This window comes from Hippoglossus stenolepis, chromosome 18 (genome assembly GCF_022539355.2).
Source record: "Hippoglossus stenolepis isolate QCI-W04-F060 chromosome 18, HSTE1.2, whole genome shotgun sequence".
Taxonomy (NCBI): Eukaryota; Metazoa; Chordata; class Actinopteri; order Pleuronectiformes; family Pleuronectidae; genus Hippoglossus; species Hippoglossus stenolepis.
Window position 1 is genome coordinate 14,152,395 of NC_061500.1, and position 21,972 is coordinate 14,174,366.

The 21,972-nt window shown below is 40.3% G+C and overlaps 2 protein-coding genes across 3 annotated transcripts; both read right to left on the minus strand.

The window, feature by feature from the left end:
- Positions 1 to 1,183: 1,183 nt before the first annotated feature.
- dolpp1 (dolichyldiphosphatase 1) lies at positions 1,184 to 7,351 on the minus strand. Its single transcript, XM_035141531.2, has 8 exons — positions 7,235 to 7,351; positions 6,462 to 6,562; positions 6,203 to 6,287; positions 5,559 to 5,658; positions 5,047 to 5,145; positions 3,978 to 4,106; positions 3,748 to 3,837; positions 1,184 to 2,543 (listed from the first exon to the last, which is right to left on the minus strand). Exons 1-8 carry the CDS (start codon positions 7,308 to 7,310, stop codon positions 2,507 to 2,509), a joined length of 717 nt encoding a protein of 238 aa, XP_034997422.1. The 5' UTR covers positions 7,311 to 7,351; the 3' UTR covers positions 1,184 to 2,506.
- Positions 7,352 to 9,435: 2,084 nt separating this feature from the next.
- miga2 (mitoguardin 2) lies at positions 9,436 to 21,525 on the minus strand. Of its 2 annotated transcripts, none has more exons than XM_035184543.2 (16): positions 21,351 to 21,525; positions 19,927 to 20,194; positions 19,585 to 19,795; positions 19,353 to 19,468; positions 19,122 to 19,242; positions 18,520 to 18,647; positions 18,258 to 18,375; positions 17,898 to 18,004; positions 17,000 to 17,112; positions 16,187 to 16,259; positions 14,970 to 15,056; positions 14,748 to 14,846; positions 14,229 to 14,363; positions 14,085 to 14,138; positions 13,874 to 13,990; positions 9,436 to 13,125 (listed from the first exon to the last, which is right to left on the minus strand). In XM_035184543.2, the coding sequence occupies exons 2-16, from the start codon at positions 20,020 to 20,022 to the stop codon at positions 12,937 to 12,939; spliced, it is 1,764 nt and encodes a 587-aa protein (XP_035040434.1). In that variant the 5' UTR covers positions 20,023 to 20,194; positions 21,351 to 21,525; the 3' UTR covers positions 9,436 to 12,936. The 2 variants fall into 2 exon arrangements, with proteins under 2 accessions (XP_035040434.1, XP_035040435.1); XM_035184544.2 differs by having other exon boundaries at positions 21,169 to 21,525.
- Positions 21,526 to 21,972: the final 447 nt, after the last annotated feature.

Genomic DNA, 21,972 nt, shown 5'->3' on the forward strand with positions numbered 1-21,972 from the left:
TTTGTAGAGGGAAGGGGGTGGCCTGAGGAAGAATGCATAGTTTTGGAGCAGATACATAATTTGTTGTTGATAGGGCGTTAACCTACTGGCTAATTTACCACTGGACACCACGTATAACATGACAACCTGTATTTAGGGTACATAATCCTTTTTGGACATCACAGAGTAGATTCTTGTATTTATATAGCCAACAGTTTGTTTTAGGTTTTGGCCAATCCAAGCAGGGATTTCTACATTACAGTGTTTTAGTCCATCTGACAAAATATCTCAGCTACTGTTGGACCATGAAATACAACAAAGCTGTGCTGGATTGGGTTCTTTAAGACCCAATATCAATGAATTAGGTCACCAACACTTCTCAATGACTGCTAAATGGACCTCTATGAAGTTTGATAGTTACTAATACATCCCTCAGGATGAGTTGAAAATCCTTCGGTGATTTCCTCCTCTGGCACCACCCTCAGGGCAACGTTTCAATTTATCCAAACCCAAGCCATTCCCATCAAACTCAATTGTATTTTAAGTTAAGTTCTAACGAGGAAATGTTAGCATGCTAATGGGTAAACTATGATGGCGACCATGGTAATCATTGAACCCAGCGTTGCATCAACATGCTAAAATCTGAAAATGGTAATAATTATAATTATTTAATAATGGACGACACGTCTCCACTTCCTCTTACTATCCAGAAATACAGGGGATGGAGCCTTGGTAACAAGGTCCCGCCCACAAACATGCTCGACCAATCGTTTGAGTCTCAGCTGTCAATCATGACGTTTCAGTCCATTTTTATGGCATCAAATATTAAAAATAAATTAACAGCACTAAATAAACAATGTGTGAACTCCTTAAGATTACAACAAACATCTTTGACAACATTGGATTTATGATCTATACTGCAGCCAGTCACCAGGTGGCGACAGACTCTTTAGCTTCTCTTTTGGCGGCTGTCATGATATCCATCTTTGGTCAACGGTTAGAATGATGAGGTGACACATCGATCAGATGACAGGTCGACACTAGACTGAGTGATGCACACCAGTAAAATGCAGTGACTAGACAAAAGTTCATTAGAATATCAAATGCCTTGTTTGCTCAAACGCACAATAACCACGTTATCAGCGCATTAACCAGCATTATAAACGCAAAAAGATTGCACTTTAATCATGACACTGGAACCATCCATCGTACATAAACACAATTTTATTCAGCCTGATATAGGTTACACATGGGGAAAAAAATCAAATTCTAAGAGAACTACTTCCCTTTGTTGAGCTAATGATATGACAAGTTTGAAATTAGCTTCAGATCCCCACTTGGAAGCTTTCAACATTAGCTGCCGTGGGCTGTGAGGAATTAAGCATAATCACATGCTACGACTGACCTGAGGCCTTTTTTTTTTCTCCTTTCTTTAAAAATAATACAAAAAAGAAAACACTCCCCTCAGCAGTCAATATGTATCTCACTAAATGATATGGAATGTTATCTTGGAAATGCAGGTAAAAAGAAAAGTGTTCTCCGCAACACCAGAAAACAAGAAACGGAATAAAAAAAACTGATTCCCAGAAGTCTGTTCCCAGGCTGCTACTGTGTGTGAGGCACTGAGAAAACACCACCTCAGTCCTAAGTGTGTTCAACAACAAAAACAACTGAAACCCGCCGCTGCGATTCAGCCTCGCTATGCCTAAAAAAAACGTGGATATGAGCAGAAACCACCTGGATGCTCGATAGTACAGAAGGTACATAAAATTTACATTGCTCGCAAATCAGCTTTGAGGTCTAATATATTACGACCGACAGTCATCGACACAAAGCAAAGACTGATGAGGGAGAAGAGGGAGAGGGTCTTAACATTGAACTAGTGTTAGTATTTTTTTTTTTTATTTCACAAAGTGCAAATTTTCATGTATATTACATCATAACCAATTTTTTTTATTTTTAGAAATTGTTCCTTTTCTATTATATAACAATGAAAAATGGGTAATTTCACATACCCCCCTCAAACCTAGCCATAACCCCCCCACCCCCCACCAGCTATTCATCAGAATATATAAAAAAGAAAAAAGAAAAGGAATCACTAAATACATGCTGCAATGACGCTCACTGATTTGTTTGAAATTTGACCATAGCCTCCTTTTTTGGCCCGTTGAATCTCTTACAGTACACCGTTTCTGTCAGCGTGCGTTTATAGTTAAAATCTATATATTAATCTATCATTAAATATTATGCCTCTTGCACAGTCTTGCATGCACTGAAGAGCCTTTTGAGCAAGCTGTACAAGAAGGAGAGGCGTGTGGACGGACGTGGTCAGGCTGTAGGCTCTGGGCCAGGTCCAGGCACTCTTTCGCCACCTGTAAACGTTTTTTTTTTTTTTTGCCCTTTACTCCTTGCAACCATGTCAGTCCAAAAGATGGTTCTCCAGTGTGTTTTTGTCAAGTGAGCATTTGTTTTTGTGTGTGTAGGTGTGTGTGGTCCTAAACTCAGTCTCACAACAGAACTGCGTAGATCACTGAAGTTTTGTTCCAAGCTTTCGTTGTCTGTTCCTAGAAAGGAGAAGAAGAAAAGTTGAGTCACGCAACGAATGTAACAGACTAAAGGTCACTGTCACACAAGCTTTTAAAACTGTGATCTATCAGTGAGTTTTCAGAATCAGGATCAGACTCAGAAGAGGCTTTCAAACATTCATTTCTAACATTTCAAGAAGAGAAAGAAGAGGTCACAGAAGGAATAGACCTCTGTGCCATGAATTGAGGTCGATGTTAAAAATAGTTATGGATAAACTTTAAAGGTCCAATTAGAAAACTAGAATTACCACCTCCTAGTTGTATGCCTCAATCAATAGTTTATATACATGTAGCATATTAATTCTTCTGTTATGGCCAAAAGATGTGTTTTGAGTGTAATCAGTTCATTCTTGAGTCCAGGTTAACGTTTGTGCATCTGTCTACGGCTGTTGCAAAATTATAATGTTCTGATTAGGACTATCATATCTTTTATGACAGACAAGCATGTTCCCAGCATGCAAACTAGCTCCAATTAGCTGCCACTTATAATAACTTTATTTGTATAACACTTATCTAAACGAGGTTACAAAGTTCTTCACAAAAAAGTTCATGGGAAAATGAAGAATCAATTGTAATAAAAGATATTCTGTTTATTCCAATTTAAGAGCCAAATCATAAGATAATAAGGTCAAGACCTTAAGTCTATAGAGAAACCCGACAGTTCCCACATATATCAGGCTAGAAATGGTTGCTATGGAACTGGAGGACACTTGCGGGCAAAGTCATCTTAAGCAGACAGTCACAACAGTAAAGCATCAGAGAAACAGTGTGTGGGGGGTATTTTGGGTGGCAAAGTTAAAAACAAAGATAAGGCTGGTTGTGGACTTAAAGCTTCTGGTCTTAGATTACAGAGACAACAAATGTGCGGATACACTTTCTAGTTTGCCACCGTGAAGCAGCAGAGGCACAACAGACAAGAAGAGCAACGTCAAGTGTGCCACCTCCTCTGAATGCACATTTTGGCAAACTCAACTTTGCCAGTAGCTTTCACAAATGCTGGAGCATGTTATTATAAATGTATTTGAACTCGATTTTTTTGAAAAAGTGAAAGCCCTGGTGTTATTTGCATCCTCATTAATAATGTAGCCTATGTCACCTGTAGAGGAGGTGTAGGCAGACTTGACTGTGCCACTTTCTGGTGTAACTGGGCTGTAGTGGTGATAGACGTGGCATAGTCCCTTACCTTGCCTCTGATCTGGTCACTGTATACTCAAACCACAGGATGTTGGGAATCAGGCTTGTGTCTCGCACCAGGAAGTACTCTGATATTGGCCTGTGAGTTACAAAAAAGGAGAATTACAGTATACAAGTGGAACCATAATGGAGCAGTCTGATCCACTTATTCAGGCTGAGGATAAAATCGTCTTCCCCTGTGACACAAGAAGGAGGCAGTGAAATGAGAGTGCCACTTACCACGCTGCTATTTTAGGGAATATTGGTGTCAGCACCTCTTGTGTGATAAAGAACCAGATTATTCCGATCGTACTACCGACCACTCCGCCGTAGAAAACCTGGCTCCAGCTGTGATACAACAGGTACACTCTGAGAATGAAAGGAAAATTTTGTATTTTAAGTAGTGTCAAAACTTTTGTGTTCACAGTCAAAATGGTGTTTTTTGTAAAATTTGGTTTCTTGTCCCAAAGAGTGAGCAGCTGATCAACCCAACATTATTAAACTACTCTCTCATCCTCCCACCAGTACAAGTACTGGTAAAGGTAAAACATAGCATGCTTATTGACATTCATATATTTTCAAAGCCGTCTAGTCGACTAATCAATTAGCTGATTGACATTAAATGAAAAAGTACTCCATTCACTACATTCCCTCTATAACTTCCATTAATACCATACACCTGGTAAGATACACACGTACACACTTGTGTAAGATAGTACAATCTCACAACAAGAAAACATGTCACAGACTACAAGGTACAAAAATATATAAAAGAAAATATGAGGAGTAAAAACTCCTTTTGACAATACATAGAAATACTGAAAAACACCAAACACTTTGGTTTTAACACTTATTCATTCTATTATACTTATAGATGTCCAAAGTCAATCAAAAGGATCAATATCGGGGCCAGTCACAGCATATATTAAAAGATTGGTATTGGATAAAGTAAACTGAATTAAATTATCTTTTCTTTGTTTTGTCCCACTTGAGCCTTCTAGTGTTGCAGTGCGATTCAGTTAATAGTTTTGAACAAGGACAAGGACATTGAAACACTGGTGGAAGATTGAGCTCTGGACCCGAACCGGCCCTTGAACTGCCTTCCACGGCCCGTGGAAAAGGGGTCACTGTGTATACCCAGGCTCTTACACTCATCCATACAATAAGCACCTAATAAAACTACCGAAATAATACTACCACATTTTATCATCTCTCTTATCATGCTGCACTTTTATATAAACCTCAGACTTTAGGAATCATCTGAAGATTTGAAGGAGGTGGGAGGAGGACTTGGTAGTCAGTCACCTACCTGCTGTATGAGACCGATAAGGCCAAGCCCAACAGGATGATGGACAGTACGTGTCTCCACAGCAAGTCCACACATCGAGCATTGTTCGTTTGATGCATTCTGAAAGAAGAGATGAGGATGAGCTCACATCATGGCATCTACTTCATGTGAAGGTGGAATGAAAACATCTGATGAGTTCTTAAATATACGCAATAACTGTAATAATGAAATACATACCCTGGAATAAACCCATTAAATAACAGATGTAAATATTTATAATGTAAATTTAACATGAATACAAGGAAATCAATGGTGGGCCTGAGGTCTTCATGACAACTATTCAACATTACAGGAAGTGAAACTGTTTAGTCTGCTTTGTCATTTCATATGAAAACATGCCAGTGACATTAAATAGTTTAAAATCCAACTTGAAACGAACAGAAAATAATACAGTATTTTATACTTCTAAGAATTTCACAGCTGAACATCTCCACCCTTAAAACTCCCCCAAAAGCCAGAAGAAAAAAACTCACCTTAAATAAAGGAAAAGAAAGAAGTAAACAACAAAGAACCAGATAAGCTGGGAGTGAGCGGATGGCATCCCATAATCTGAGTACAGGGTTGTGTGAGCCCCTGCAGAAAGACAACACAATCTCATGTAAACATTTATTTACTGCATCGAGTTCATCTCAATTGTTAGTGTTAATTCAAAACTATCAACTCAACCAAAATGTATAACTAAGAGCAAAAAAGAACAACATACAAATATCTGGCTAGGGTTGGGTGATAAAACAGTATATATCCAATTAGGAATACTTTTTATATTTCAGTTCTTCAAAAGCTACATGTAACGGTTTTCATTAACATGACACAAATTTCTCTTATTTATGTAGTTATATTATTACACATATCAATAAATCATTGTATTTAGTGTATATAGTGTAGCCTAATAAAAACAATAACTGTATTTAAAACAGCTATTACTAGAGAATGTGTAGTATATATCGTACTGTCAGCATCTGACCCAAAAACAAACAAGATGAAGATAAACCACACAGCTGAACTCGCGATAACGGGTCACAGATAACAGAGGAAGATATTCTGGCGGCTGTGATGTTGTTGTACTGTTGCCCAACACTGCGACAGACTAAAGCCAACAGCTCGCTCCTTCACTCACCTGCACACGGACGCGGCTCTCTGAGAATGTGCTTCAGCACCCAGTTCACCCCATCATTCAGCACCAGCCCACCAAAGAAGGAAATCTTCATTTGAAAACACCACAACAACACAGGTCAACACATTAGCACAAATAAACGTGTGGCTTGTCTGACAGCACGGCCACGCGAGTCAGTTGACAACTTCTCAGATTGTCTTTTTTAAAACGTGATGATGCTCTTTCTGGAATACCAAACTCCAGGTGCACGTGCAGGACTCACCGTGTGCAGCTCCCGTTTAAACACTATGAGCGTGACAAAGCCCACGAGGATTGCTATGGGCAGGAGGCTGATGTAGGCCAGCACTTGTCCCGTTAGATCGCCTGCAACACAGAGACACAGTGGTGGTGTTAGAAACCCCGGAACAGTCACCTGGTGGTGGGAGTGACACTCTGAGACCCAGTGAACCCGGATGGCTGAAACAGTGATGTAGCAGTGACCACAGACAGGAAGCAGCTACACCTTCATCTTGCAGACCATAATATTTCATTAGGTTGGCTAGGTCAGCTTGATCTTATGAGGGTTATGCTAGCTGTACTAAACAGTGTCCGTCCATAGAGTTAGCTACTGCGTTGGCATTACTCCTAGCTACAATGCTACACAGGTGAACAGCTATGTGCTTCGGCTACATTAAAAAATCATATTTAGCTTTTCTTAACGCCTGAGTTTGTAGAATATTTCTTACAAGACACGACACATTCGCTAACTCCTCGTTAATTGTACCAAAGTCGATGTGAAGGCAGCTAGCAGGCTAGCTAGCCTTCATTGTGGACATTGCTGCTCACTGCGCATGCGTGGCTGTCTCACAATTTAGCAGTGCGGGCTGCGTTCCCCTGCTGCCACCGGGCTTTTAGCGAGTCTCACTATTTGGCAGCGTCGCCAACGGCCGCGTCCATTCAGTGCGCGAGAAAAAACCCATAAGCTGCGGTCAGATAACCAGCGGCCGGTGGAGCGAGGAGCTTCGGTGCTCAGAGACAGATGTGCAGTGTACGTACCCTCCGCGAACTCGACGTGAGTCAGAGAAATAGACCGCCATCGAGGTGGTGCCGAGCACTGCTCCTCCGCCGCCATCTTACCCGGACACAGCCGGGCAGTCCCAGCGACACGCCCCACACACGTGTCCGACCAATGGCGAGCCGAGCTGCGTGTTCAAACGGGCCCCGGCAGCCGAGCGGCCGTCCAATCACAGCAGCCCACCGGAAACCCGCTCCTCTGCCCATAGAGCAGAATTATTGAATGAACCAAAAACACAAAGTCCAGCTCCGCGCCTTAAAGCTCTCATCATGCTCTCATTCAGAAAGCTATTAGTGATTTATGAATTAATTCAGTTGTTTGCCCAAATGTTCACTGCACGTGGAAATCTCTGTATTTTGAGTGATATTATCAAATGTTTCCAATCATAGTGTATATAAAGATGGACGACGTCACTTCTCATCAAAAGTGAAGCCAAAGTGTCAGGGTCGCCATCTAGTGGCTGACTGCAATTTGGGCCATAAATCCTGCCTCCTCCATGTGAAGCCTTTTTCAGACATGACCTGGGGGTAAAATCCGAAGCATTGGCTGCAGAGTTTACCTGCAGTTTGCATTTCACACGACCACAACACAGCGAGAGGTTTTCTGCAACAGCAACAAATCCTCTGCATTATTATTCAGGCGAGAGGTGGAGCAGCCGGGTGCAGCAGACAGAGGCAGGAAGTGATGTATTAACTCTGCTGTGGAGATCAAGTGATTTTCTTAACAACACACATATAACTTACTGACACTTAAATCAACACTATTGCTTAATAGGTCAGTTGCAAGCAATTCCAAAGAGTGGGACTGCAACTAGTGATTATTTCCATTAATTGTTCTGAACAATATCTCTCTCAATTAAACAATGGTGTAGTTTATAAAATGTGTAGATTCCTGTTGTTAATTGCATTATGTCACTGAAATATTTTCATGAGCATTACTATTACTCACGTTTCTATTTTACGTCTGTTAATTTGTTTTGCCCATTCAAAATTAGATTGTGCATCAATCAATCAAATTTAATGTGTATATATTCACAAATCCGAATTTGTCTCATAGGGCTTAACAAAGTGCAACATCCTCTGTCCTTAACCCTTAACCCTCAACAAGAGTAAGTAAAAAACTACCAAAAAACCTGAAAGGGGGAAATGTAGAAACCTCAGAGAGAGCCACATGTGAGGGCTCCCTCTCCCAGAACGGACAGAAGTGCAGAGATGCTGCCTCCGATAATTAGAGGAGTAGAGCACTATACTGAAAAACCTGATTAAGTGCAAATTAACCTCTTTGGGGAGTGTGTCCCTCTAACTGTAAACCCTGAAGCAAAAATAGATGTGTACAGTCTGAAAAGTGTAGGAGAAAATGAAACGCAGGATAGGATTCAAGATAGAAAGATGTCATGCAGGGTAGTAAAGTATTAATATTTTGTGAATATGTGTAACATGGACAAAAAGACAAAGAGTCTCTCTGAAATGCATATTTTCATGAAACGTGTGGTTAAAGTGCTGGTTTTAATTCAAATATAATAATAATAATAATAATAATAATAATAATAGAACACACACTTTACATTGATACATTTTTTTACAAGTATAATATTTCAATGAATAAAATTAAATGTAGTTATATTATAATAAATCATATAAAAGATCATAAAAGGACATAAAGTGGAAAAGCTGTTGTGTTGTGTTTTACTTCATCACTGTCATTTTTGAGTGCAGTTATATTTGCTTAAATGAAAAGACAAATATGCATTTATAATGTCTTACTGTAGAGGTAGGATGTAGATATGAGGTTATTAACTCGTTCAGCAAAACTACAGCAGGAGTTTGAGCGCCCTCTACTGACCTAATATTGAACTATATTTTCGTGGTCCTGTAAGTGAATGGGACACGGTCCAAACTAAAAAGTCAAAGTATACTTTGAATATACTTGTCTCAAACCTTGTTTCTGTAATTGTAGGTACTTCCTATCCCACTGAGTTATTTGATGCAATAAAAACTGGGTGAAACATCATGATTGACAGCTGTGACTGACTCATGATTGGTCGACTGTTTTTTAGTCATTTACATATACCTTCTTACTGTAACAACAAAACAATTTGTATAAGAACAGTTTGATTCCCGGTGCAATATGAAATACAATGAGCCGTCATCCACTGATGAAAAAAAGGCGAATAAATATATGATTTAATAACAAAAAAAATCACATTTAATTAATATGGAGAATCAAAATCAATGGACAGGTTGTGCTGGCATTGTAATTTAACAATAGAAAAGACAAAAGGCATGAATAGGACACTTGTAATGTATTGCATTAAAATCATTTTGGCCATCAGAAATCCTCGTAAAACTATAATCCCCTAAGTGATTGCCTGAATATTGACTTTCAAATGACTTTCAGTTCCTAAACATTTCATTCAGAGTATTTCTAATTGGGGCTTTTGAAAAACTAACAACAACAGCAACTATAGGGATGAGCCTGCTTCGAAATGCTGCAGTACATATATGATTGATGCATTTTGAAGAGAGTCTACATTGCGAAACATGCAAAGGCTGCTGGAGGAATCAAACTGATCTACTCTCATGACACAGTGGAAGCAGACCAATCATAGGAGACTAACAACCTAAACATTAGCATTTGCCTGCATGATACATACTGCTGATGATCTACAACAACGGACTGAAACTGGGGAGAAAACAGATTACTAAAGCAGTTCATCAGGGATTTGATCACACACAGTCAAGATGTTTACATTCAACATGGACACTAAATCATTAAAGTTATCATAGTAACCAGAATAAATATCTTGCGTAACATAGGTTTCTGGGAATATAGTTTTTTTTTTATACTATGTGTTCTGTGTTATCAACAGTACATCACTTCTGTCGTGGAGTAATTTCAACTGCTTAATTATTGTTCTCAAACTAATTATTCAAATTATAAGAGTTGTGGGACATTCCTGTATCTTTCTGCTTTTCTGATAAAGTGCAAAATGCTTCAGAACACAAAGCTGCATATCTATCAAAACACAGAACTAAATCTTTTTCTGGAAAGGCTCCATCTCCAGCTGCAAGTTCATGTGTGATTGAAAAGGAAATAATCATCAGAAATAATCCCTTCAATGCTGATTCTGGACAAAGGATTGCATTGCATTTAAAAATAAAGACTTATGAGCTCTGACCTTCAGAGGCATGTTGCAACAAGAGCTCAGATCACAAAATTAATGCATAACAATGTATGATAAAAGAAATTCCTGTGAATTTCAGAATGAGACAGAAATGTTGCAGACAACCACAAAGCCACTGTTTCCATTTTCATGAATAATCATATTTCATTAAGATTAATTAAGTTTTTGATAGTTTTCTTTAACAAAAATGAGCTTCAGTCTGCATAAAACTCCATTTCACTTGGCATCTTCGCGTCCCTTCAGTGTCTCCGTGCTCCAACAAGCTCAGTTATTGGGAAAACAAGAGGAACACAGGGGTTTTCATCAGTGCACTTATGTAGGTAACAGTCAGACTGTACAATGCCCACTTCTTCAGTAAAAGTCTGCATGAGATCAGACACAAAACAACCTTAGACTAATACTGGTGCTGTTACTGGTCGTGTCTATTTTAAAATGGGCAGAGAAGAAAACCAACAACACACAGTATGTGGATTTGATGAAAGGGAAAATGTGTTTTTGATCACATATCACACTTGAGGCCGAGTTTTATCTTTCAGTTTCTAAAGGTGTTCGATGGTAGTCGCTGTGTTCACTTTGTTACAGCCATGAGCATTGACCTTTTTCACAGAAGACATTTTTCTTATTTTTATAATGCAATCATTATTATTCTTATTAGTTTGATGCGTTGGGAAAAGCACAAGTGTAAATAAAACCAATGATGGCCCAGTTCCATAGAGCTGCTTCAGTTTCAGGGTGCTGGTATTGTGCAAAATGGGCCATGATTGCACAATCAGAATATTTTATAAAAGCTCCACTATTAGTTATAGTAATAATTAATAATCAAATGCAGTGCAATCAAACACAGAAGTTGACAAAAAGCAGTGACAGTAAAATGCATTTAAGTATCAAAAGTAAAAGCTGTTATTATGCAGAATTTTTTTTTTAAATGGGGCTATATTGCATGTACATGTTATTATATAATAGGATTATTACAATATATAATAGGGTTATTATTACTAATGCTTTACTGTGTAAGGAGCCTGTCACTGTTATGATTGGCTGAAGCAGAGTGAATTCTAACTTGTATAAACACTGTTCAACAGTTTAATCAGCAAAACCTCAATCATTAATTTTCCACCACTGCCGTCATGGTTTACTGAGACACTTGAATAAAACAGAGCCGTTGTTACTGTTATTACAAACACTGGTGCTTTTCCTGTTAGAATGCTGACAAATGTCTGCTGTGAAAAATCAGACCCACTGAGAAAAACGGAATTTTTTCACTCATCATATACTCATGAATAACAAATAACCCATGATGGTTGAAAAACAACCATACTCCATATCTACTACTGTTTCAAACATTGCACTGAAAACAGAGGTTTATATGTTCATATAACTTGGGTTTGGATACTTTCGCAGAAAGGCCCAAGTGTTTGGAAGCGATTCACATGGCAAAACCAATTAATAAACTAGTGGCGGGCTCTGCCAAGCCCACCAACCTCACCGTGTTACAGAAAGGTAACGAATTAACTGTAAGAATTTATGCATCACCTAATGCTGAATTTAAGGTAGTTATTACTAATCCACACCAATCCTATGTAATAGTATTAAAACATATGTTTCTGTTATTTGCAGTTTGTTTGTGCCATGGGATTCATTGCCAGACAAAGTGTGGGATCCCTATGACTTGGAGAAAGTTGCATCTTCGCGGGATCACTGCTATGTCCAGAAGACTATATGAGAAATGGTCTGGGGTCTGCATATAGCTTCAGGATGACCTTATTTCATTGTCATTACACTACACTTCTTAATACAGTCACTCTGATATGTCACATCTTAGCCTACTTGACCAAATCAAACTGGAATAAATACTTTTTAAATTAAAGAGGACTTAAGTAGCATTAGTGAGGAGATAAATTCATTACGTCCTTCATTACACACTGCAAATCTGTCACACATTATCATGGATTTAACAAATACCTTTGCCCCTTTAATATAAAACAAAACATGTCAACACACTTCTTTTCACGTAACAGTGAAGACAATGATATTCCATGTGTTTTCACACGTCAGACGAATGGAAGGTGCAACCACTAGTTATCTGAAAGACACTTGCTCCACGTGAAAGAATAATGTGGAAGGGACAGTTTTCACCTGTTCCCCATGCTTCTGTTTCGTGTGTTTAGTAGTAGCCACCCAACAAGTAAGAGACACATCCTCACACGTCTGAGATCACATGTAGGCATTCTCCGGATACGCAGCCCAGCAGCTGATAACAAGGGAGAGGTGGAGTCCAACCAGTTTCCCTCATTAGAACCAGTGATGCTAGTGAAAATATATCCTCTGTCAGTGTTTGATGATGAATGAATAATTAACTGTGGTTCCCAGTTTATCACAGGAGTATGATTTAATCCAGTCTTAGTGCAGATCAAGTGCTGAGCTGCGACTCCGCTGCGTCCGGCCTGCACAAGCCCCATGAAGCCCTCAGTAACCCTTCATGCTGTTTGAGCTGGGCCCTTAAGAGCTCTCGGTGTCCCTGGGCGGGGAACCGTTGAGCTCCACAAGTCTGTTGATCCCCAGATACCCCAGTAAAATCTCGCTGCGCCGGTGGGAAAGGTTCAGGATGTCCTCAGCCAAGCTGCTAGCAGAGGTGAAGCGGACCTTGTCGTGGTCAAACATATCCTTAAGGTACTGCACGATTTGTTGCTGCAGAAGAGAGGAGGGAGATAAGTGATGGAAATCAATGCATGATATGGTAAATTTAATTTAAAGGAGTACTGATTTTACACACAAAGGTTATCCTACAGGTCACGTTTGGTCCAAATCAGTGGAACCTTCTCGGGCAAACCTATCCTCTAGGATTCTTTGCGTGCTGGTGTTGAAGCTAACAAGCTAGCTATGGGTGGCTGAGCTGCAGTAAGCTTGCCCAAAGTAGCTAATGATGCAACAGTCAGACTGGGACAAGCTGGTGATGCAAGAAATAAATTCTCAGATGCAAGTCTGGCTAGCAATGCCAGCTCCATGAGGCTGTAGTTAGGCACTGCAGTACTTTGAGCTAAATGCTACTGTCAGCACGCTCACAATGCTAATGCTAACGTGGTGATAATGCAAGTATAATATATACAATGTTAATAATCTTAGTTTGCATGTTAGCATGTTCTCTTATTCGCAGATGTCCTGAATTTCAGCTCTTTGAATAAGTTGCATGCTAAAATCCTTGGATCCTACACTTACCATAATGCCACTTAAGATCATCATAATCCCAGTTTGTAACACAGACTTTCTGTTGTAATGTGATGTGTAATGTCTCGAGCCACAATTGAAATATCACTGATGAAAAAGTTAAACTATTCCAGAGTCACATGGTGTATGGTGCTGATGTGTAGAATGAACTTCATGTGTCCATTTAAACGGTTACTAGCTGACATGTTTTTAGTCAACACTTTGCTCTCACCTTGAAGATAGTGCAGACTTCACTTAGGTGCTGCCTGGGTCCCAAAAACCCATAAGCTAAAACTGGGCTCACATGTTCGGATATGGCATAGAAGTGGGAGATAAAACCATCAGGAACCTATGGACAGTAGAGACACGGCTGTCAAAATCAAAATGCAATAAAAACACAACGCAATAAAAAGCACCCAATTTTCGGACAGTCTCGAACTCACCATGAGCAGACGCCTTTTCGCTTTTAGGACAGACCAGCAAGCAGTCGCCAGAGCCTAAAGGAAAAACACAACTCTCTTATTGGACGACTCATCTTTGGTATAATCAAGGAATTTGTGTGTGTGCACGATGGAGTGTAAATTAACCGTCTCTTTGAAGCTGTCAGAGAGCCAGCGATTCCTCAGCACAGCTACCACAGATGAGGGAGGGCTCTCCAGGTCTTCGAATGCGTCCATTAGGATGAAGTCCAACACTATGTCAAAAAAGTTCATACACACCACCTGCACGGATCATGACATGTGGAAAAGAAATACATTGTGTTAAAAAGGTGCAAAACAAACAACCACATTAGCCTAAAAGGGTTTGTCTTTCACATATGAAGAACGCAGCAGGATATTGTCCACGTCAGATGAGTTCACAGGAAATTGTCTGGAAAATTCAGGCGAGATGCAGAGAGCCACCTGATTGTTAGGCGCACTGTAGTTAAAGTTTAATTCAGGTTAGTCACAGGGCTTCTCAGGTTCATGGAAATGGCCTGACTCTCTGTTAGCACACACTCCGTGTCTGACAACTGCACCTACATGTGGTTATGTTAAGAGGCACATGCTGAAAAACCAAATAATAAGGACAATCAGTTGCATGACATGAATGACAACGTTACTCACTCCTCGGCCCTCTAGCTCCATCGTCGTAATTGGCCACGTTTCCTCTCTCTGGGTGTAAAGCAGCATGTCCTCGTAGCTCTCTAGGAAGCCTTTAGGACTCTGAGATAAGGAAAAAAAAGTTATAAGTATAAGCCATGCAAACATGTCCACAGAGGCAGACCTGTCACCTGTTCATCTAAATAGTACAAGTTAACAACTGAGGATCCAAATGTAGTGATTTACCTTGTTTGCCTTCACCATTAACCCTGTAATCATCTGCTTCCCGGTCTCCATGAAAAACGTGCGATGAGTTTCATCTAACAGCAGCACCTGGAAGGAAAACGCATTATCAGTCTTTTTTCTAGTCATTTCTGGAACAATTCAATTTGGTTTATACATTAAGCATATAGCATATATTCAAGCCTATGCAACAAAGTGTAGTGTTGTAGAGCTGCAGCTGATGCATTCCAAGATGCATAAAACTCATATTCAGCTCCACGCTGAACTTAAAGGTGAGTTATCTTTCTCGGGGGGGAGGGGACTGAGAACAATTACGCTCACAAGCAGATAAACACAGCAGAGTTCAATACATTTACTTTAAACACAGCAGATGTAATTGTTCTCTGCAGCATATGTGCAACTCTTCACATATGAGATATGAAGCCGGTCCAATTTTCAGAGCATGTTAACCTAGGCCTCAAGAATAAATGTAAAGTGTTGTACAGACCCACAGTATCATCCATTTTTTTTAATTGTAAGGAACACCATGAGTCACCTGCTCTCTGTATGTGTAACTTTATAGCTTTAAGCAAAGAAACCCGATTCACTGCCTGTAGGTACAACTGCACCTGCATAGAGATGGCATTTTGCTAACTCAGGTTTGCTGGAGTGTGTCTCGTTACATGCAATGTGTGAGATATGAGATGATGAGTCCCCCAAAAAGAAAAAAACAGAGAGAAAGAGAAATCTTTGATGACCGGCTTAGACCTTAATTACAATGCCTTATTATATTCATCATCCTAAAATTATTTTTTATTGGCATGATAACCTTTGTCTTAATCTGACTGCACTACAGCTTAGCAACTGGACTGTGTGATTCATTGCTAACCAATTTTTAAGAATGGCAACCATACACAATTAGCACAATTTACTTAAACCCAGTTTTCCTGCAGGATCCCTCTTTTAAAATGTTTAATTTAGCTTCGTTTATTTTCTGCTTCACAGCTCACTGTTTTGATGAGCACATCCTTCTACCGTTTGCACAAGGACGTACATTTCTGACAAACTATAGAGAACAAGGTGAGAAACGGATAAAAAGACGAGAAGAGGAAAATATCAGTGCACTGTAAGCAATTTTCAAAACATAAATAATGTCTTAAAAAACAAGGTGGGCGGTTATGAACCAAACAAATACAAATTATCAGTTGAAATATGTGCCAGTCTTATGAGCTGAAACTGACCTGGAATGCTTGTCTCACACAGTGAAGTTTGGCAAGGAAATCTTGATCACCATAACATTCAAGTAGTTCAGTCCTGGTAAAAAAAAGAAAGGTATGAAACTTTAAGCAAACAGCTAATCCTAATAGTTACTTTAACTTAAGCTCTGTGACATATCAGTTTTTTGGCTACTAAATGCTCCACATTGTTTAGCAGGTACTTGCACATTTGGACCTATTCAGACCTGGTATTAACATCTGTTCTGAGAGTTCCGATCACAAGTGTAGAGCAATCGGTTTGTCTGTTCACACTTTAAACTGAGTGTTGTATGAGTCTCTTGGGAACACTTTCGATAGGTTCTCACTTCCCCGCTCTATATGCAAATAATGTCATTTCTGTTTGAGAAGATCAAGGGATGTTGTTTTAAGCCAGTCTGATTATACAGATGTGTCTGTTGTCAATGTGTTTGGGTGTGTCAGTGTGAAAGAATTCAATATATGGAAAACGGGAGGCAAATCTGCAGTGTGGCTTCCTATGGAGTTTAAATTTGACGTGCATGTGTGACCATGCCGTAATTATGAAACTATAGTGGCCACATGTGTCCCAGACCACCTCCGCATGTTGACTGAGTGATTAGATCTCAAATGCGTCCTCAATGCATCTTGGGTGCATTCACACCCTAAGTTAGCACTGCCCACTTGTGATCGGATTACTGAGAACGGATGTTTACAACAGGCTGAGATTACCTGGTGGTTCTTTATGCATTTGTGACTAACAGTGATCTTATACATGCAGCTTATGGTTTTATGTAGGTAGAGATGTTGAGCTTCAGTTACCTCGGGGACCTATATGACACTTTTCCCTCTCGTACCAGAGACAAGGCTTCTGCATAAAGAGCTGCAGGCTTCAGAGGCTGGTAGTGCTCTTCCAGAGACATGGCATCAAACAGCTGGTCAGAGGGGAAAAACATAGCACATACAGTACCTCAGTGTAGTCCATATGTTTTAAAGCAGACATGATTAGATCTGCGAGACTAAAGGCCTTTGCACATTAGGCTTGTTTTTTCCGTGCGATTAATCTGCATATAATAAATATTTGGTGAACATGTGTCCAACCAGTCCCGTCCCCTGCAGGACACCGTCACAGCACCGGGCAGCTCCTTCAGCGAAGGACTAATCTAAATCTAAAGGAGAAGTATCGCAGGTCGTTCCTTCCTGCAGCAGTAAGACTGTACAACCAGCTCTGCCCCCGGTAGACCACACACACATTCTATGGACTTTTGCACTTAAACTCTTTGAAGAAGTAGTAGTAGTAGTAGTAGACAAACAACTTTCTCATCTATCCAGTCTGAGATAACGTGTATTTGTCAATTTATTTAGTAGATTTGTGTTTAATCATTGCTCACAGTTATTTTTATCTTTAAAAAGATAGGATGTCGCTGACTTGAATCTGTTGGATCAAGCAACAGGCGACCCAACTACTGTCAAAGAAAATGAATGAACCAAATGCACACTGATGTGACAATGTACAAACATACAGGACCTTCATCAAATTCAGACTCAACAAAAAACTATGATGGTGCCATAATGTTCCATTAATGTGAAAAGTCAGGCGCATCGAAATTCACCTCTGAATAATCTGCCCTTGTGTTTATTCACGTCGCCATTGATGTGCGAAGGCCTTAAAGAGTGCACTTGATACACACGTGAGCAGGGGGGGTTATGGGAAACTCACCTCTGCGGCCGAGAAGAAGGACTCGTCGGAGGTAACAGTAGTCGCATCATCATCTTGCAGTCTGTGGAAATTCTCCACTTGAGGCAAGATAAGAGTTCCTTCACTCTCTATCAAAGGAAAAACACAAACTGGCTCACAGCACAGGAATCAAAACACAGATGTGTTAACAAAGATATAAATTCACTTTAAAAACATGAATCACAAAGCTGTACGTTATGATACAGTATCGGTCCAACTCCTCACTGATTAAGTTCAAAATCTAATTCAATCTCTGTAGTTATTTCCATTTTTTTCAGATCAGATATGTGGTTATTCTCCACCCTCTTTGAAGATCATAAATAAGTTGAACATGACTCTCACCAAAGTCTGCCAGCACGCTGTCTGTAGGGATACTGCTGCCAAAATCCTCCTGTAGGTGGTACGCCTTGTGCAGTAGAGTCTCTAACTTGTCAGCAAACCCTGTATTACGGGCTTCAGCCTAAAATTAAGAGGAATAGTATTTAACAGGTCATATATACTTAAATATTACGTAATAAAAAGTCCAGGATCATTTTAATACTGCACTACTGTGTGATCTATGACCAAGCCAAGTCTGTACTGATGATGATTGTGTGACAGTTACCATGGGAAAGTCTCCACACGCTGCCCCCTGCAGAGCGAGGCTGTTGTTGCTGGAGGTTGAGGAGGCGTGATGGCGAATATTCAGGGCTTGTTCCCACTTTCTCAGAGCTTCCTCAAAAAGCTCCATTCCTGGCAGGACATTAGCACAGAGGCTTACATGTATTATTTATATGTCAGACAGAAAGCCCAAACTATGAGATAAAAGTGGCACAGAACTTCAGCCATTGTTTTTAGTGTTGGAGCAATTGCTGCCAAGCAGCATTTTGGGTCCAAGAGTCCAACAACTGACAGATTATATCCAGAACTTCTTAACACTGCCTTTATATAATGTGGGAAACAACTGCAATGTGAACAACCCCCTATTTATTCAGCCAATGCAGTAAAAATAAGTATTTTTGTTATTTACTGCTGTAACCAAAACCAATTTGGTTTTACAATCCTTTGTTATTTCTGATAACAATATAATAAAAGTTGAGCTCATGTTTCTGTCCCTGACATTATATCCTAGCAAATACATGTTTGATGCCTTCTCCTTCATATTTTACACACAGCCTTTATGTCACATTTCTTAAGAAAGAATCCTGAGTGATAATAAATACCTACCAATTAAATACAGATTCTCTGCGTTCGCATCCTCTAGTGCCCCTGACTCTTCTGCCACAGGTTCGGCCTCCCAGGGCGTGGATGGGTTGGCAGACTGGTTTGGGGAGCTTGGGACCCGCATCTGTACCAAAACAAATTCACATGAAAGAAGAATGAAAAAACAGATCAAGGGGCAATGAGGGAAAAGAAGAGTAAGCGTGACAGAAATGAAAAACTGAGTATGAAACTAACTGATGCAAGGCTGTGTGAGGAACTTGAGTGTTTACTGGGAGCCAGGGAAGAAATTCCACTCATGGTGTCGTTGCTCCTGTTGCTCGGACTCATCATCTGACGACCAGTTAACTGACCTGTACAGGAAACATTAAGCGTTCCATTACCTGGATATATTTAAGAAGATGCGGACAAACGTTACAACCCAAAGGCAAAGTCATATTTGCAGATTTACAAAAGAAGACATGCACACCTCTCTTTAATGAAGAGGGTCTTCCTGTCTTCCTCAGTCCTTCAGGTATTCCCACTGTCTTCTGGCCCTCCTTCCGTTGTGTTGCCTGGTTCCTTTTTCTCCCCCGCCTCTTGAGCTGATGAGCAGTGAGAGCCAGAGCAACACTGCCTATCGCTGTGGCAAAGAGCACCTTCTTCAGGTTTGGTGTAAGTTTTAGCTGAGAAAAGATGGACTGAAAGCAGGAAAGACAAATATGAAATGTCATCACCAGGTCACCTTAAACATCACTTTAGCCATTGTAACTTGTTTTCTTTTTAAGTCTTCAGATGATGATTTTGTGTAAACATGAAAAACTCCTTTTACCTGACCAAATGTGGAATAGAGAAAGACCGGTATCTCCGCCACGGTCATGGCCAAAGCCTGGGCGATGGACATCCCTTCTGCTTGTCTGACTGACATCTCAGAGAAATCGAAATGCCTTCAGGCCACAGTTCTCCAAAGCTCCCTCACATTCACCCAAAACAAGGTTTTCCTCTCTGCTGTGGGATCAGCCAGCTCAGGGCCTGCTGATGAAGCGTCTGTCCACATTCACTCCTGAACTTGTACTCCACACTGACTGCAGTTTAATCACCTGCAATAAATAAGAAATGAGAAATGGAAATAACAATTGTAAAGAGTGCACAAGCCTCCTCGCTTAAGAGCTCCATTACTATGCACAGGCTTTGCAAATGATCAACGTGTGGTATCAATAGACACCCCTGTCCGTTTGTCTTGGATGGATTACCAATTACATTTTGGTGCAGATCAAGTGGTGGATCCAGGATATTTCTTTTAACTTTCTCTAATTCCCAAGGAAGAATTCATGGATTTGATGAAAAAAAAACCTCAGGCACATTAAGGGGACAGCTTTCTATAAGATTGAATTTAAGTGGACTGTTGGGCCTTGGTGGAGGGATGTGTTAGACTTCCAAGTTACAACAGCGATACTGGCTCCAATAGATCCATAGTGTGTTCTACACCTCCCAGACAGACTATATTGTACTTTTCTTATATTGGTGTTGATGACAAGTATATTACAAACGTTACTCATATTGATTCCTTGCCTAGCCCTGCATAATTAACTAGTTAGAGATTGGTGTGTTAAGCTCGGGGCTCTCGCTCTCATTTACCGTTAAGCAGCGGATCGGCTTGTCATGATGCCAGTTTACCTCTACCCTGTCTGTACGTGTTCCCTCACACCTACAGTGCATGGCACAAGAAGGTGCGGCTAAAAAGGTGGCAGGATTCTTCCTCTCTATTTGGAGCCAAACGAATGTAATTCATTAATCATTCACCAATATACTAAAACATGAGCAACCATTCCCAGCCTGCCAGTGCAAATGATCACTAAATAAAAGGGGGCTAGTTGAAATAAGACTTGGCTAGAAGGGGGATAGCATGCTAGCCAGTCAGTCAGATGCCTTGAAATCAGCCCTGACACCACTTTGTAACGTTTACGCATAACGAATAGAGACCCTGAGCTCGGTTGTTCTTCTGTTTAGTTTATGGCCAGCAGAAATGGGCACAGACCAGCAGACAACAGCCCCAACAGGCGGGTATGCTAACCTTAGCTGCAGCTAGCATAGCGCAGCCAGACCTGTCACTTCACATCACAGCATCACCCGGTCAACCGGACCCCGGCAGCGGCGGAGGGTTAACCGGACACCGCCGAGGCTCCAGCGGCTCTTTACCCAGCGAACCACCGGCACAGCCGCTAACACGAACAAGCCCCACACACCGGTACGTACCGTGGAGATCCGACACGACGGGGAAGGACGTTCCTGGTGTCACCGCCAGAGGAAGGAGCCGCGCACAAGGGTTTTTCAGCGGGGGCGGTGCTTTGGAGACGTCGGAAAACTGACGGGGCCACGGACCAATCAGGTCCGACGCACAGTGGAATGAATTCTTTCTTGACCAATTAATTAAAAGGTAGGCGGGATGAATGCTTTAAGAATCCAATCAGGTTGTAGATCACAGAGCAGAGATCACAAAGTTAAAAAGAAAGTTTCCTGACAGTATTCCTACTATAAGTATTAGTATTAATTCTATTAGTTTTATTATTAGTATTATTATTAGGGCCCGAGCACAAACAGAGCAAGGACCATATTGAAATACAAGTGATTATGATTATTATTATTTAAGGTAATAATCGTTTTAAAGTAATATTTAAAATAACACGAAATACAAATTGATGTTTTTTGTAATGGTTTAATAAAAAATACGTGAGCACAACCTTCCTAATAAGTAGAAATAGCATTTTTATTTATCTTTTAAATAGTAATTGTTTGACTTCGCGTGGTTTAAAGCTATTTTAAATAGTGGCACTTGAATTAAACATTACATTTTACCATTTGTTAAATGAATTTGTAT